At 40.0% G+C, this 15,563-nt stretch overlaps 1 protein-coding gene across 3 annotated transcripts in view; it reads right to left on the bottom strand.

Annotated features, from left to right (window-relative positions):
* The window catches only part of ATRNL1 (attractin like 1), a 524,570-nt gene that overhangs the window by 432,663 nt on the left and 76,344 nt on the right, over positions 1-15,563 (bottom strand). For all 3 annotated transcript variants that reach the window (XM_082222558.1, XM_082222560.1, XM_082222559.1), the window contains exon 8: positions 10,329-10,584. In XM_082222558.1, the coding sequence (XP_082078684.1) occupies positions 10,329-10,584 (256 nt within the window). The remainder of the gene's footprint in view (positions 1-10,328; positions 10,585-15,563) is intronic.

Below are 15,563 nucleotides of genomic sequence, written 5' to 3'. Positions count from 1 at the left end.
GGATGGGAGGTTGCCTGCTCTTGGTGTGGTTACACTTCCTCTGAAGGAGCAGGTACATAGCTTAGAGGTACTTCTGGATCCCTTGATGTCACTTGAGGCTCAGGCGGCATCGCTGGTGTGGAATGCCTTCCATGAGCTTCGGCTGGTGACCCAGCTACATCCATATCTGGACCAGGAAAGCTTTACTTCTGTTGTCTATGCTTTGGTAATTGCTGCAATATAATTATATATGTGGCTGCTTCTGAAGATGGTTTGGAAACTTTATTTTATGGAAAAAATTCAGTGGACGAACAAAAACAAAAAGGTGGTTAAAACTGTAATACAATATAATATATGTATATACCGTATTTTTCGCCCTATAGGACGCACTTTTTCCCCTCCAAAAATGAAGGGGAAATCTGTGTGCGTCCTATGGGGCAAATACAGGCTTTCACTGACGCTTGGAGAGCGAGAGGGGTCGGTGCGCACCGACCCCTCTTGCTCTCCAGGCTTCAGGAAGCTATCAGCAAGCCTGGGGAGCCCGCGGGAGTTCCCGCAGGGCTCCCTAGGCTGCGGATAGCAGCCTGTTGCTCAGAGCGCGGGGCACGCTGCTTCAGCGCGCCCCGCGCTTCGGGCAGACATCGGGCAGCCCCACAAGCTCGGGGGACAGCGGGGAGGCGCAGCACCGCCATCCCGCTGTTCCCCGACCTGGTTTGGATTCCCCAACCTGGTTTGGGGGGGAAATAAAGGGAATTTTTTTTCCCTTTATTTCTCCCAAAAAAAACTAGGTGCGTCCTATGGGACGAAAAATACTGTAAGTAATGTTACTATTCCAATGAATATATAATTATTAAGAAGTCACAATAGTTCCTATAAATGTATTCCAAATATCATGCACAATCTGCGTCTAAAAGCAATCTATTCATATTTTGCAAACGTTGTCATATCTTCTATCCACTGATTCCAGTGAATCAATATCAGTATTTTTGTAGAAGTGAGGGCATGAAGTGTCCATCTACATTGACCAGCTGTCAAACTCCATATAATTGGTATGTGGCTTAGGATAATATTATAATCTGACTTTTTTAAAAAAGCTCCCAATTATGTATTTTGTGTTGTTGTTTTGTATTTTTATGTTGTGAACCACTCTGTGATGTTCAGATGAAGTATTCAGTATAGAGTTCTGAAGCAACAAAATTGGCATTCGTTTACTTAATGAGGTATCCCAACATTTGAATCACAGAAAGGTAAGTTACAGTACTTGCCAACTAAATCTAATTTTAAGCATATTTGGTGGAACTACCCTATAATAACTCTATGTGCAGTGTTAATTACTGTCAGCAACGTCCTACACGCGAGTAGGAACCCAATAGAGACACATGCCCGACTGGCATGTTCTCTCCCTCCTGGTCTTTCGTTCGTGAGCTTCAAAAGCTTTCTCCAGTCCGAACATCACAGCGACTGATACCAAGAGGCATCAGCACACTTTAGGATCCTGCAGAGTGTTGGCAGTTCGCGTGACAGGCTCAGCAGTGCAGCATTTTGGCTAAACTACTTTATTTACATATAATACACTCGGAGCATTCTGACTCAGCTTCTCCTTTCACATCAGACAGCAAAGAGAAAGAACAAAAGATAATAGTCCTACATCACGGAACACAGTAATATAAACATCCTGTCTCCGTCACTTCGCACTATATGGCATGAAAACATACACCGTCATGTGATAAAACAATCCCATGACTGCAAGCACGGGGCAAGAATCCTAACAATATCACCACATTTCTCTACGTACATCCTATTGATTGGTTTTAAAGGAAAGCAGGTAGATTCTAGACCTAAAGAAATGGTTTAAAACAGGCATCCCCAACCTGCGGCCCTCCAGATGTTTTGGCCTACGACTCCCATGATCCCTAGCTAACAGGACCAGTGGTCAGGGATGATGGGAATTGTAGTCCAAATCATCTGGAAGGCCAAAAGTTGGAGATGCCTGGTTTAGAATTTACTGACTGCAATGAGGATTTTGTTTGCTAGAGTAGGAGGCACAATGTTGCACCCTTTCTGAATGAATGGCTACATAAAGATAAGAAATAATAAAATAAACTATCTATGTATGTATATATCTTCAAATGTATGGGGCCCTTTATTAACCCTGAAGAGAGATGTAATTTGGACACTGATAGAAGTAAGAGTTTTTCCTTGTTACTCACTCTTTTCCAGATTTAAATTTATGGTCAAAGTAGGTGGGCAAATCTATATATCTATTCCATTAGAAGCTCTCATATTCTTTATTTAAGAACACTGTATTGCATGACTATAATGTTCTTTGGAGCAGAAATCTAATGATGTAGTGGCTTATGTTTCTTATTTCAGGGGGGGGGAATACCCACTTGAATTTTATTTATACCATGATATGGTGCCTTTCAATATGTACTTCATTTCTTAAAATATTTTAAAAGAAATTATACTGCACATTTAAAGGTTTGGACAGTTTCCCAAAAGTTATACAAAGCTGCAGCCCTTTGTCGGGAAGTGCTTAACTAAAGCATTATTGTTAAGATAATTGGGTTTGTCAAGTGCAAAAGAAAAGGTCATGTGCTGCCCCATTCCTAATCATCTCTGTCAAACAACATCAGGCATTACATATCCAGCATTTCCCCTGCCATTTCCATGAGACTAAAACTGGTCTCAACTGTGGTTAAATGTTTACATTTATTAAAACTAACTCATAACCATTGTTTGGCTCAATTTGAGTCTTAGTTTAGTGTGACAAGAAAAGGAGCAAATGTTTCAAAAGTATAGTTCAGCAACATTAAAACTCTTAATAGAAAGTTTAGCCTGCTTAGAAAGTAGACCAGCTTAGGTCAAAGCCAAGTAATACCAATGTCATATGCACATATAACCTATGGATAGCCAAGAAGAACTCCCAAAAGCCACCATAAGAACAGAAGAAACTAAACAGGCATGATCAGTAGACAAACACCAATGAAAGCATTAGTACTGATCAATCTGGATTCAGTCACCTGTTTATTTTTCCTTCCTGTCAGTTTCTCCCCCTTCCCAAGTCCTTATTTAAAAATATAATTTAAAAAGAGAATTATCAGAGTAAGGTTTCAACTTTGTACCTAAATATTAGCAACAATGTGGCCTGACGGGTCTCACTAGTGAAGTGTTCCCAAAGTTGCAACACAACCACAGAGAAGCCCCTGATCTGGGAATGCCCTTCGTAACGGGAAAGAACCGAGACTAAGGCATCCCAAGTAGATCAATAAGCAGGGATAGGGAACTTGTGACCGTTCAGATGCCACTCATCTGCTCTATCCAGCATGGTCAGTGGTTAGGGATAATGTGGGTTTCAATTCACCATCCCCATCATAAAGGAGTATCATATACAACTATATGTGTGCTTTAAACAATGTCTCAGAATTCATTGAAATGATATTGGTGTCTATATGAACACTTATTTCTTCCTTATTGTGTGGATCCCCTTCTCTATTGATATACTTAGACTAACAAACAGCTATTGGAAGCATCTCAATTTCCTCCAAGTTGCATCTGCCCTCACCAGGTAAAAGCTAAAAAGCTATTATATTTGAAACAGAAATTAAAAATTGAGAAGAGGTTGATAAACATTTCAGCAGGAGTTTCTGCTACTTGGAAGTCTAGAATTGTGTTTATGTTTTTGAGGTGTTATCATCACCTCTGGGTCTGATACTAGAGCAAAGGAGCTTCCTTTTGCCCTTTCATTCTGTTATGAGAATTATGGCTTTGGTGGGGAATCTATAAATCTCAGGAGGGGAATTGTGTGGATGGTTTTACTAACTTGAACCATAAAGCTTTTCTGGGCTAGTCCACAGGGAAATTTATTTTGCTTTAGGTTAGCAATACCTCATAAACTCTCTAAGAATCTCAATGTGAGTCTCAAGGAGAATATAATATTATTGCTTTGCTTTAGCTAAAGCAAGACAGTGCTTTTGTATCTTGGAAAATTTCTGAATAAAGCCTCTACTGGACTGACTTGTTTGAATTTGTAGCAGACTGGCGTCTGCATTCAGAGCCAATTGAAGTATCTTTAAAAAAAAAAACTATCCAAAAAAACCTAAGAGCATTTTTGGCTCTAAGCTGATACTCCTCACCACCCACCTCTTGCAGGAGAGTAATGTATGCTGCTTCTGCCCTCCCACTGAGATTTTGCCAAAATGCTCTAGGGGAAAATATCTAAGGGAAATGTAATGATAATTAGACTTTGAAGTTCATTTTGGCAACATTCTCCTTCCGAACACTCTCCCCCCAATGTATTTTACACAATAGTGGAAAGAACAAGTCAAGGTGAAAATTCTATTATAAAACCCTCTTTTTGGATAGGCAATTTCAAAATGAAGGATCACCAGTATGTTTTTTAAGCTGTGAAGAACCATTGTGCAATCCTCACTACTGGAATCCATTTTCACATATGTGAGGTATGAGTAGATAGTAGCTACATACAGAATCAAGTCCAGCAATTATCAACAAATGGAGGTATAGTTTAAGAAGTGTAAAATGTCTCAGGTAACAGTTCATGTAAGAACTCTCTCAAGATGAACAAGATATAGTATGTATATGGACCAGGAAATGTGCACAATTCCCTCTTAATGGAAGAATTATGTGCATGTTCTCCAGGAGTCTGCGAATATGCACAGCAGCTGGTTGTTAGGCACATTAACTGCTTTGTGATGGTACTCATAGGTACAGAGTGGCACCCACTTTTTCTTGCTGCCTTTGGACGCCACTTTGTGCTGGCATCAATGGCACTTTTATGAAGCTATAAGTATCAGAACTTTTTTTAAAACCCACTTCCTATGGACCTCAGCAGACATGTTCAGTGAACCTTTGCATTCTGGCTCTGTAGGATTTCTATCTGTGGAGAAGAACGGGTTTTGACCTCACCACATGTGTGCGCTGCTTCTATCTTTGCCATAGGAATACAGGAAACCACCTTATTCAGAGTCAGACCAATGGTTCACCTAGCTCACTATAGTCTACACTGACTGGTAGCAGTTCTTAAGCATTTCAGGCTGAAAGGCTTTCCCAGGTCTGCCTGAAGATGCCAGGGACTGAACTTACTTTACCACTGAGCAACCATTAACTCCTACAGAAGAAGTAAAGAGGTACATCCAGTAATACCCAAGGGATAAGGGGCAGGATTGTCCCTGTCAGCTGTGCCCCAGATTCAATTTCCTGGACATAGGGACATAACACAAATAAAGTAGGAACAGAGATAAAAATGAACATATTTCCTTTCAATGATTTATTTTTCTAAACAGGACCAAACTGTGCTTTTACAGTAACTATATCTATCAGAATTCAGATTTTCCTGATCTGTTTTCTGTGTTGCCGAGTTCCAAAAAAAGCAGGTTGTATTGAGTTAAGAGTCACCATCTGGAATTTTATAGTTTAAAAATGATCCTACAGCTGCAGCCCTGTAGATAAATGCTGCCTGGGAATTCACAAAAGTTTACTACAAAATGTATTCAGCTTTAGTGGAAATAAGGTTTGGAGGTGAAATGAAACAGGAGGATTATCAACTTCAGAAAATGAACTACATAGCATAGACCAGATCCTACAAACTAAAGCTTTATAAAATGAATCCATGCTTAAATAAATACCCAGTGGCATTTGTAATAAAATAATTCCTGGCTACAATGCTGGTAACAGCAAAATGTGCCCTCCATTATAAATTTCTCATTAATATTTGATGTAGACAATCTATTATCATTATATAGAAACACAGAAAGTTGAGATTAATCCTGAATCATAACAATAGCTAACAGTACAAAATGCATTTTGTCACCACACAAAGCTTAAAGCCATGAACTAAAGTTTATTAAAATCTGCTCTGGAGTAGAATCTGTTTTACTAATCCTCTACTAATATATTTTTAACATTTTAAAGGAAGTCATAAAATGGAAACAAGTCCTAAACACCTTCCCCAGCAATAAAATATTCAATGAACAGTGAAATTTTCATTTTAGTTTCTAAGTGAAGCAGAAGCCCTCTCTGTAATCTAGCTAACCATATATCTTACATACATTGGAGTCTGGAATTCCTCCAAGTACTTAGTACTCAGAAATATAAATTTCCACAATGCTGACTATTAATGAGCAATGCAGTGCCACAGTAAGAAGTTATTATGACATGTTTCTCATTTTGCTTCATCATGTGTATTACAGTGTCTACATAGTAGTAAACTATACAAAGTATATTTTTGTTTCTGACTTTGTATAAGAGCTCAACTCCTGTCTGGCTTGTAGAGACCGTAGGGAGTTGATGGCTCCAGTATTAGTTGTCAAGTCTTTCTTCAGGTGCAGAATTTCAGTAGAGATTAAAAGAAGCTAATGTTAGCTCTATGCTCATGAAAACAATATTTGATGTTAACAGCATGAGAAACTCTACAGCTATGTTCCAGCTTCATTTTAAACAAAGCCAGTGCAGCAGAGCTAGGAGGCTAGTATAAATCCATATACTATTGGAGTGGTATTCAACTAACTTAATCAGAGTAGAACTATTGAAATTAATAGACCTAACTTAGTCATGTTCAGTAATTTCAATGGGTCTACTCTGAGAATATGAATATGAATATGAGTGTGCGTGTGATTTCTATATCTATATCTATATCACTTCTGAACCCTTCTATCTACTCTGTCTCTTTGGACTCCCTTGTCCTAGCTTAGGTAGACAGAAATTTATTCTCCCTCCCCCCTATAACTTTGTAGCAGAAAGTCACCCAATGACATTAATGGTAAATTAGATTCAGGACAGAGAAAATAAAGTCCTTCTTCACAAAATGCATAACTAAAGATTGTAATTCACTGCTGCAATGGCTGCATCCACACAATCAAATCCTAGCTGAATAAGCCAGGGTATGCAAAAGTTGCATATACCTATAGAAAATATTTGCTGCCACTTCATTTTTAACCTTTTATGTGAGCAGAAAAACAGGCCAGGAAGCCACGGCTTACCACGGCTTCCTCTTATATGTGTACCAGAAACTACAGTTTGTGGCTTCCACACAAGTCAGGATTTTGAAATAAATTTCTGAACTCTGGATTGTTTGGAAGTTATGGTATCCAGGTCACATAAAATGGGAAGCTATAGTTAACTGCACATTTCTAGTTTATTTTACCACTTCACAGAAGCAAAGCAGCAGCTAAGGGGTTGCATGCACATGCGCTGTAATATCTGCTTCTGAGGACTACTTGCTGATGAAATCTATTAGCTAGCTGGCAGGCACAAGGGAGACAGGGCTTTTTTGGCAGTTGGGATCTGACAACCTCCTGCAAGCTTTTAAAGGTAAAGGTAAAGGGACCTCTGACCACTAGATCCAGTCATGACCGACTCTGGGGTTGCGGTGTTCATCTCGCTTTATTGGCCGAGGGAGCCGGCGTACAGCTTCCGGGTCATGTGGCCAGCATGACTAAGCCGCTTCTGGTGAACCAGAGCAGCGCACGGAAATGCTGTTTACCTTCCCGCTGGAGCGGTACCTATTTATCTACTTGCACTTTGACGTGCTTTCGAACTGCTAGGTTGGCAGGAGCAGGGACCGAGCAACGGGAGCTCACCCCATCGCGGGGATTCGAACCACCGACCTTCTGATCTGCAAGTCCTAGGCTCTGTGGTACTATTTACTGATGCCTTCCCATCACGTTTATCGAGCTGCTGTTATTGCATTATTCTATTTTGTTATTTTATGGGATGGGCTGTGTTGTTTTAATACTTATTGTTGGCAGTTTTTATTTAGTTACCATATTATGGTTGTGGTTTTAATTTTTTTGTTTTATATATTGTTATAAATTTGTTTTTCAAGCACCTTATAAGTTATCCTTAAAAGGTAGGGTACACATTCATTAAATTAAATAAAATACTGTATTTTTCACTCCATAAGACGCACCCGACCATACGACGCACCTAGTTTTTAGAGGGGGAAAGGAAGAAAAAAAAATCTGCGCAGAGCATGTAAGCAGCTCTCACTTTCCTTGCTTTAAACTCTTCCGTCCCTCCTCCCGCTTCGATGAGAAGCCAGCAGAGCAAGCTGCGTAGCTCTCGCTGAAGCCAGCAGAGCAAGAGCGATAGCTGCGCTGCGCCTCTTCTTCTGCTGGCTTCCTAGCAGAGCGGGATGAGGGACAAAAGGGAACCCTTACAAGGGAGCGCTGAGCAGAGCCTGGTAGCGGCTCTTGCTGGCTTTTCTGGGAGGTGGGGGAAGGGACAGAGGGCAGCCCATCAGTCCCTTCCCCCCCCTCGCGGAAAAGCCCCCAAGAGCCGCACACATGCTAGGCGCGGCTCTTTAAAGAGCGCACGACTCTTGCTGGCTTTTCTGGGAGGAGGGAGAAGGGACAGAGGGCAGCCCGTCAGTCCCTTCTCCCTCCTCCCAAAAAAGCCAGCAAGAGCAGCAGAGCCTCCCGCCTGCATTCGCATCTGGGTTGCATACAGGCTCTGCTCAGCCCTCCCTTTAAAGAGCCGCGCAGAGCATGTGTGCGGCTCTTGCTGGCTTTTCCCCGAGGAGGGAGAAGGGCAGCCCGTCAGTCCCTTCTCCCTCCTCCCAGAAAAGCCAGCAAGAGCTGCACACAGGCTCTGCTCAGTGCTCCCTTTAAAGAGCCATGCGGAGCGTGTGTGTAGCTCTTGCTGGCTTTTCCCCAGGAGGGAGAAGAGCAGCCTGTCAGTCCCTTCTCCCTCCTCGGGGAAATGTCAGCAAGAGCTGCACACACGCTCCATGCGGCTCTTTAAATTGAGCGCTGGGCAGAGCCTCCCGCTTGCATTCGCTCCATAAGACACACACAAATTTCCCCTTACTTTTTAGGAGGGAAAAAGTGTGTCTTATGGAGCGAAAAATATGGTAAATATCCTGGTTTATTAAGCCAGAATTTGATTGTGTGATCTGGGCCACTATGTCATGATGGACCCTAGTTTAGGCAGCTTTAAAGTAGGATTTTACAAATTAATTGATTGCTAAATTGAGCCAATATTACTTTGAAACATCACATAAATCAAATTACAATTGAAAATTTGATGCTTCACAGTAATCTTGTATACTTAATGGACTAAAAAGTTTGTGATTGCCTGTTTCTGAGCCCAATTCCTTCTCCCTGCCCACAGTCAAATGCTTGAGATACTACAATGTTTATGAATGTTAGAAATACTATATAGTTACATTTAAATATTACTACAGTCCTGACTTAGTTTAATGAACCACTTATGGCTCACTAGTATAAAGAATGCAACCAGCAATTAAAGATCATTAAAGAGCATAGTTTTTAAAAAAACAAACAAAAAAGATTAATATATCTGAACGTTAAAAAGTACACTTCTTTACATCCCAGTTATTGTTTAGTGAATGTGACATCATTAATTAATCGCTGTTTTTTCATGTTGCAACTACAAAACAATGCCCTTTAACACATTCAAAGTAGGAGAAAAAATGTGCAAAAGGATACTTTCAGCTGTTGAACATTATTTTTCTTTATACGGTACTCAATAGTAAAAAGGGTGGTGCAGGAGTGCATCCTGCTGGACTTTAGTAAAACTGCAGTTAAAAATTACAGTTAATTTTTTATTTCTTTAAAGTAGTACAGATAATAACCCCAAAATCTAATATGCAAGAGCATTAAAATCAAACATGGTAAATACTGAACTAAATTGTTTTCAGAAGAAATTTGAGGCAGGAACCAAGTCTTACCCTCTTATCAAACCTGATGTTTTCTGCAATGGATCTGGAAACTTCAATAACAGCACCTGACCCTTTAGTCAGCTGCCAAAATCCAATTTTAAGGTCTTTTAATGTTTGAGAGCAGGTTTTGCTTCAGGAGAAGTAAATGTCAGATGTGCTGGGCACATGACTCAGAGAGAAGCTGTAAATTTGGGGTTATTAATGGTTGCTTTAATGGAATGAACTTTTAAGATAGGTGAGCTAATATTAGAAACTAGATCCCATTGGCCAGATACAATGGAGGGTAGTGTTCAAGCAGGGCTATTTCCTTCTAATGCTCCTTCTTTGGACATTTCCCAAGAAATGTAACTTTTTCCAGCTTTCACTATATTTCCCCATTTCTCGGTGATCCACAAAGCCTCTGTATGAGAATCTTCCTCACTTCAAATAAAAAAATACCGGTACATAGTGTGTTTGTTTTTTTAAAGACTTTTATCTCTATCAGCACATCAGATAAAACATACTTCTGATAAAGGGTCAGCTCATGCATATCTCAATAAGGATTCATGTAATTTTAAAATCTCTCTCTCTCTCTCTCTGCTGTCCCCTATTTGCATCAGAATGCCTTGGATCTATTAATATGAACACACTGAAAAGGAAAAAAACTTACTGATATAGTACTCTTGCACGCTGCTCGTGTAACCATATATGACAGAGTAACCAAAAATCACGACCATGACAACATCCCTGCTATCCAGCTCCACTATGTGTGCAGAATGACCCTCGACCGCATATTGCTGGCCATGAACAAGTACTGCTGGAATTCTGGTACTCCACGTCTGACTGGGTATGTTGAAAATCCATAATTCATCAGTGACATTACCAGTATTTGTTTCAATTTTGCCTCCATACATGTAAATGTCATCCTGTTTGAAGGGGGGGGGAAGAGGGAAAACAAAATGAAATTAATACAAATGTCAAAAAGTACAAAGCAAAAACCAGCAAAACACTAAAATTGTGATAATGTTATGCTATGGAAATGACACTGGCTTCTAAATTACACTTGATTTATAATACATGTAGTAATTTAATTTATAATACATGTAAATCAGCTCTTACATGCAATGGACATAGTCCAGTGTTTACCCTTCAGAACCCCTGGGTATCTACTGGTTTCTAGTTTCATTATTCATTTTATTGTTATTCCAAGTTTAGAATAAACTGCACTCATCTTAACCCTCCCTATTCTCTCTCAGTACATCAACAGATACACAGTGAGAAAACAGCCCCCCTAAAATAACATGATGCCTCAGAATAAAGCTCCAGCTGCAAACCCCACCATGAGGTAGGCCTTCATCTCTATCCACACAGGCATTCGTCTGTTACCTTCTTGCCCTTTGAACTATTGCCTTTTCCCATACATTTTGTTGTTTGTCGGGAACAGTTCACAATACCCATGCCACATTCTATTCCCTATTCCCATATGCTTCCGTCCTTTATGAAATATGGTTCCTAAAGAATTCCCTCGAAATATATCTAAATTAAAATGCTTCAAAGCTCAGATTAATCTTTTGGTTAAGTAATCTCCCAGTTAATAGCAACCGAATGTTGGAATGAATTTTGCTTGCAGTAATAGGTGAATCTGAGAAGCAGATTGTCCCCAACCAGTGTTGCCTGCATCAGCTGCTAGGGGAACTTGATTACATATCTCCTCATTAAGAGAAAAACATGTAGTATTCGTTTATACTGCATTCCAATATAACAAACACACATTTAAGTTGCAATCGTATAGCCATTTACTTGGGAGTACGTCACATTGAACTCACTTCTTCCAAATTAAAAGTATTTACTATCTAATGGTATAATAATGTAATAATGAACATGTATGATATAACAGTTTAGGTAAAAAAGCAGTCTTCAAAACAAAGGAATATAGCTCTGCTACAATCCTATGCCTGCTTACCTGGGAGTACACTCCACTGAACTCAGTGGAACTATTTCTGAGTAGACGTTTGAAAAAATATATAAAGGAATGTGAGGACACCTTGCTCTTTTAACTTAACTTCATAGAACTGTAGGGTTGGAAGGGACCCCAAGTGACACCTAATCAAAACCCAACTTGCCCTACAACTTTGACAATACTGTTTATTTATTTAGACCATTCTATACTGCTTAAGGCTAAGGCTCCAATACTTTGGCCACCTCATGAAAAGAGAAGACTCCCTGGAAAAGACCCTGATGCTGGGAAAGATTGAGGACACAATTAGAAGGGAACGACAGAGGATGAGATGGTTGGACAGTGTTCTCGACGCTACCAGCATGAGTTTGACCAAACTGCGGGAAGCAGTGGAGGACAGAAGTGCCTGGCGTGCTCTGGCCCATGGGGTCACGAAGAGTAGGGCACGACTAAACGACTAAACAACAACATACAATGGTACCTCGGGTTATATACGCTTCAGGTTACAGACGCTTCAGGTTACAGACTCCGCTAACCCAGAAATGGTACCTCGGGTTAAGAACTTTGTTTCAGGATGAGAACAGAAATCGTGCTCTAGCGGCACGGCGGCAGCTGGAGGCCCCATTAGCTAAAGTGGTGCTTCAGGTTAAGAACAGTTTCAGGTTAAGAACGGACCTCCGGAACGAATTAAGTACTTAACCCGAGGTACCACTGTACTGCGTAAAACATGAAAGTATCTCTTGGGGGTGTACAGAAAACTAAAACAATAAAAAGTAACTTAAACAACAAATTATTAAAAATGTACATTGTTACATATATCAGACCTGTGGGTATATGGCTGTATATAAATTCAATAAAAATTTTAAAAAAAAATTTTACATTGATACAAATTGCTAACAAATATAGACCAAGATCAATTCCCAATTCACCCAGAGCCCAAACAAACTCATAATTCCCCCACAATATCTCACAACCGGGTTCCTAGAAACTGCTGACAGCATCCTAGTCTCTCACTGTAGGCTTGTTTATATGAGCAGGCAGCAAGGTGGATGGAGTTTCCTTAGGCTGCTGCAAACTATGTCTCATTCAACAGCTGTGCTCCACACCCCAGTTCTAGACTACAGCAGGTTTGGTTTGACAAGTTTCCTAGAGGGTCCTAAGGATGGCAGATAGGACATCCCTCCACTCACAGATCTTCATCTGGCCTCTGCATATCACTCCTCCTCTAGCTGCTTACTAAGGAGAGATGAGTGAGTGTTACATTATTATCTGATTGTGGGGGGTGGTAGTGGGGGAAGTTGCTCAATATACTGAGAAGCCTTTCTACATGGCAAGCTAATGAATATGCTTGAAACAAAATGTATACAGCTGTACTGTCTCTGAAAGAATTGATTCATTCTCCTATCTTCATTGCTCTTTGATTCTTGTCAATCAGCAGGTGGGCGGGAGGGACTTAGCAGTGGGTGAGATGGGAAAGGACCTGGAGAAAGACCATAGCATAGACATAGGTATCTAATTAAATTGAAAGTTAACCAATCCCAATCAGATGAATTGGTACAAAGTTGAGAAACGGGACTCTCCTGATTTTCATTGTGTAATACAAATGGTCACTTTTGAATTTGCTTGAGTCACTGTCTTATAAAATTCAATTCAATTTAATGTAACTGAATTACATTTTTTTTTAATTGGAGGTGACATTGGCTAAATCCAAGTCTTCACTTCCTCACAGTTCTCATCCTTACGACCTCTAGAAAAAGGCTTGGAAACACTCCATGTTTCTGACTGCTACAAGAACCCAATGTGCAAACTCAAAAAAGACAAGCCAATTTCGAGGTGAACTTGCCCATTACTGATGGGCAGTGATGAATTAACCACATCACCTTGGGCCATTGCAGCAATTGTTATTAACTTTTAATTACTGCTATTCAAATCTCAGCATGACTTAATTGTTCCTTTAATTACCAAGAGAGGACATAAGTGATTATCAATTGATCTTTTACATTTCCTCCCAAAGCTACAAACTGTAGAATGTACTACTGTACTGCAGAACAACAATGTCACATGTGTGAGCTATGGATCTGAAAGAGCGAGGAAGAGGCCTGCATGAAGTGACTCAGCCTAGGCTCTTCCTGTCAGTGTCTGAAATTAAACTTTTCTATCTCCACACAGCCATTCATGTCTACCAACCCTGAACGTATTTCCAGGGCCAGATCCATCAAAAACCTGTCTCTTCCTAAAAGATGGATAGAAATGACAATTTAACCAGCTACGTTTCCCTTGTCGAAATGCTGGATTACAGTAAAAAGGCATGCCTTGAAGAATTTGCCTTTCACTGCAATTCAAAGATGTAGGTAATTCCAGTGATGAAGACTGTACAAACCTATGAGCTTCCTGACTTACTGCCTACAGTATTTCATCATTCCTTGCCTGACCACTTCCTTCCTATAATCCATGTATATAGCCTCTACTGGCCACAGGCCCATATTCTGCTTTGCCACTCTCTTCTTTTAATTCATGGTGCCTGCACCACCTGCTGTTTTCTCAGCTACCCTGTTTCTCAGCCTTCCTATTACTCTTGTCACATTGTTTAGCAATTCTGACTCTAAGCAGGCCTGAGTCTACTCCTGCCTCTCACTGAAGCCAAGCCATTCAACTTCTTCTGTCCTGTAAAGTTTTTCATGACCATCTTGGCACCATTTCATTAACCACTTCTTTTCTTACCTACATTCCATCAGGAGCCTGGCTTTTAAGTATGCTGCCTGCTTTGAGTGAAGGGCAGAACTCAGAGCAGAACATTTCCACTTCAATTATAGACTGTTATAACATTTTCTTGTTTCCATTACATGCTTTTAAAACCATTTTTACTCCTCCCACACAATCTCAATCTAGATTATTGCAAAACACAATAATCAGGTACAGATTTAAATAGTTTCTTTTTATTATAGACACAACTGCCATATGAATATCATGTCTGCATTACAAGCACGTCAGAATACAAACACACACACACAGAGAGAGGGGGGGAAGTGACTGGCCTAAAACTCCAAAAATGATATTAAACCAGGAGCCATCTAATAAATATTCCTACCTCTGCATCTCTTGCTTTCCTTAAACAAAATGAAAGACTAGGGATGGGGATGGGGAGATGAGTTTCGCAGAATGTCAGCGACTCTCAGAATCATTGTGTGGAAACTGCACAGAGACACCAAATTAATACAGGGAGACAAACTTATCAATTAGATAATTTTCTCTTCCTTCCACTGAGCTCAGTAGACCTTGTACTGATGAATAGCAAAGGAATGAAAGTAATACCCTGAGTCTCAAAGCACCATACAGGCAAGTTTTATTGAAATAAATGTTGTTTTTGCTGTGACAGTAGTTTTAGGATCACAGTCTAAAACGTTTTTAAACGAACTGTCACTTAAGATGATCAGTTATTCCTGCATAACATTACAACCTAAACTACAGCAATGAAATTAAATATCTGCAGGATGGAACAATAATTTGAAGAGTGCTTTATAAATAATCATCTAATTTATCCTTCCGCAGCCTTGTGATCATTCTTCCTATTTTTTGGAAGCTTTTGTTTGATACTCAAAAACAGGATCAAGTTCAGATCTGTACCTACCAAATAGATGCCCACTTTACAACCTTAACTACTACACAGCCAAACAAAATAATTCTAACAAACATGTTTTTACTCTTTAAGAAGAAAGCAGAAACTAGCCCTTCGGATCAACTAGTGTAAATCACAAATGCAAAACATACAACTTTGAAGTCATAGTCCAAGTGGAGCTTCAAAACCAAATTGTTTTGTATTTCCATGCATGGCTAGTCGCTGTTGGGAATGATTCCCTTACCCCAACTGATGTGCTGGAAACAGTACAATTGCAGCTATCTGAAATACAGTTTTATGTTCTCAATTAAAAGTCAGCAGACTGGGTTTGG

The sequence above is a fragment of the Podarcis vaucheri genome (assembly GCF_965113315.1).
Source record: "Podarcis vaucheri genome assembly, chromosome: 5".
NCBI classification, from domain to species: Eukaryota; Metazoa; Chordata; class Lepidosauria; order Squamata; family Lacertidae; genus Podarcis; species Podarcis vaucheri.
The sequence above is the reverse complement of the archived record's forward strand: the minus strand, read 5'-3'. Positions and strand labels throughout refer to the sequence as shown.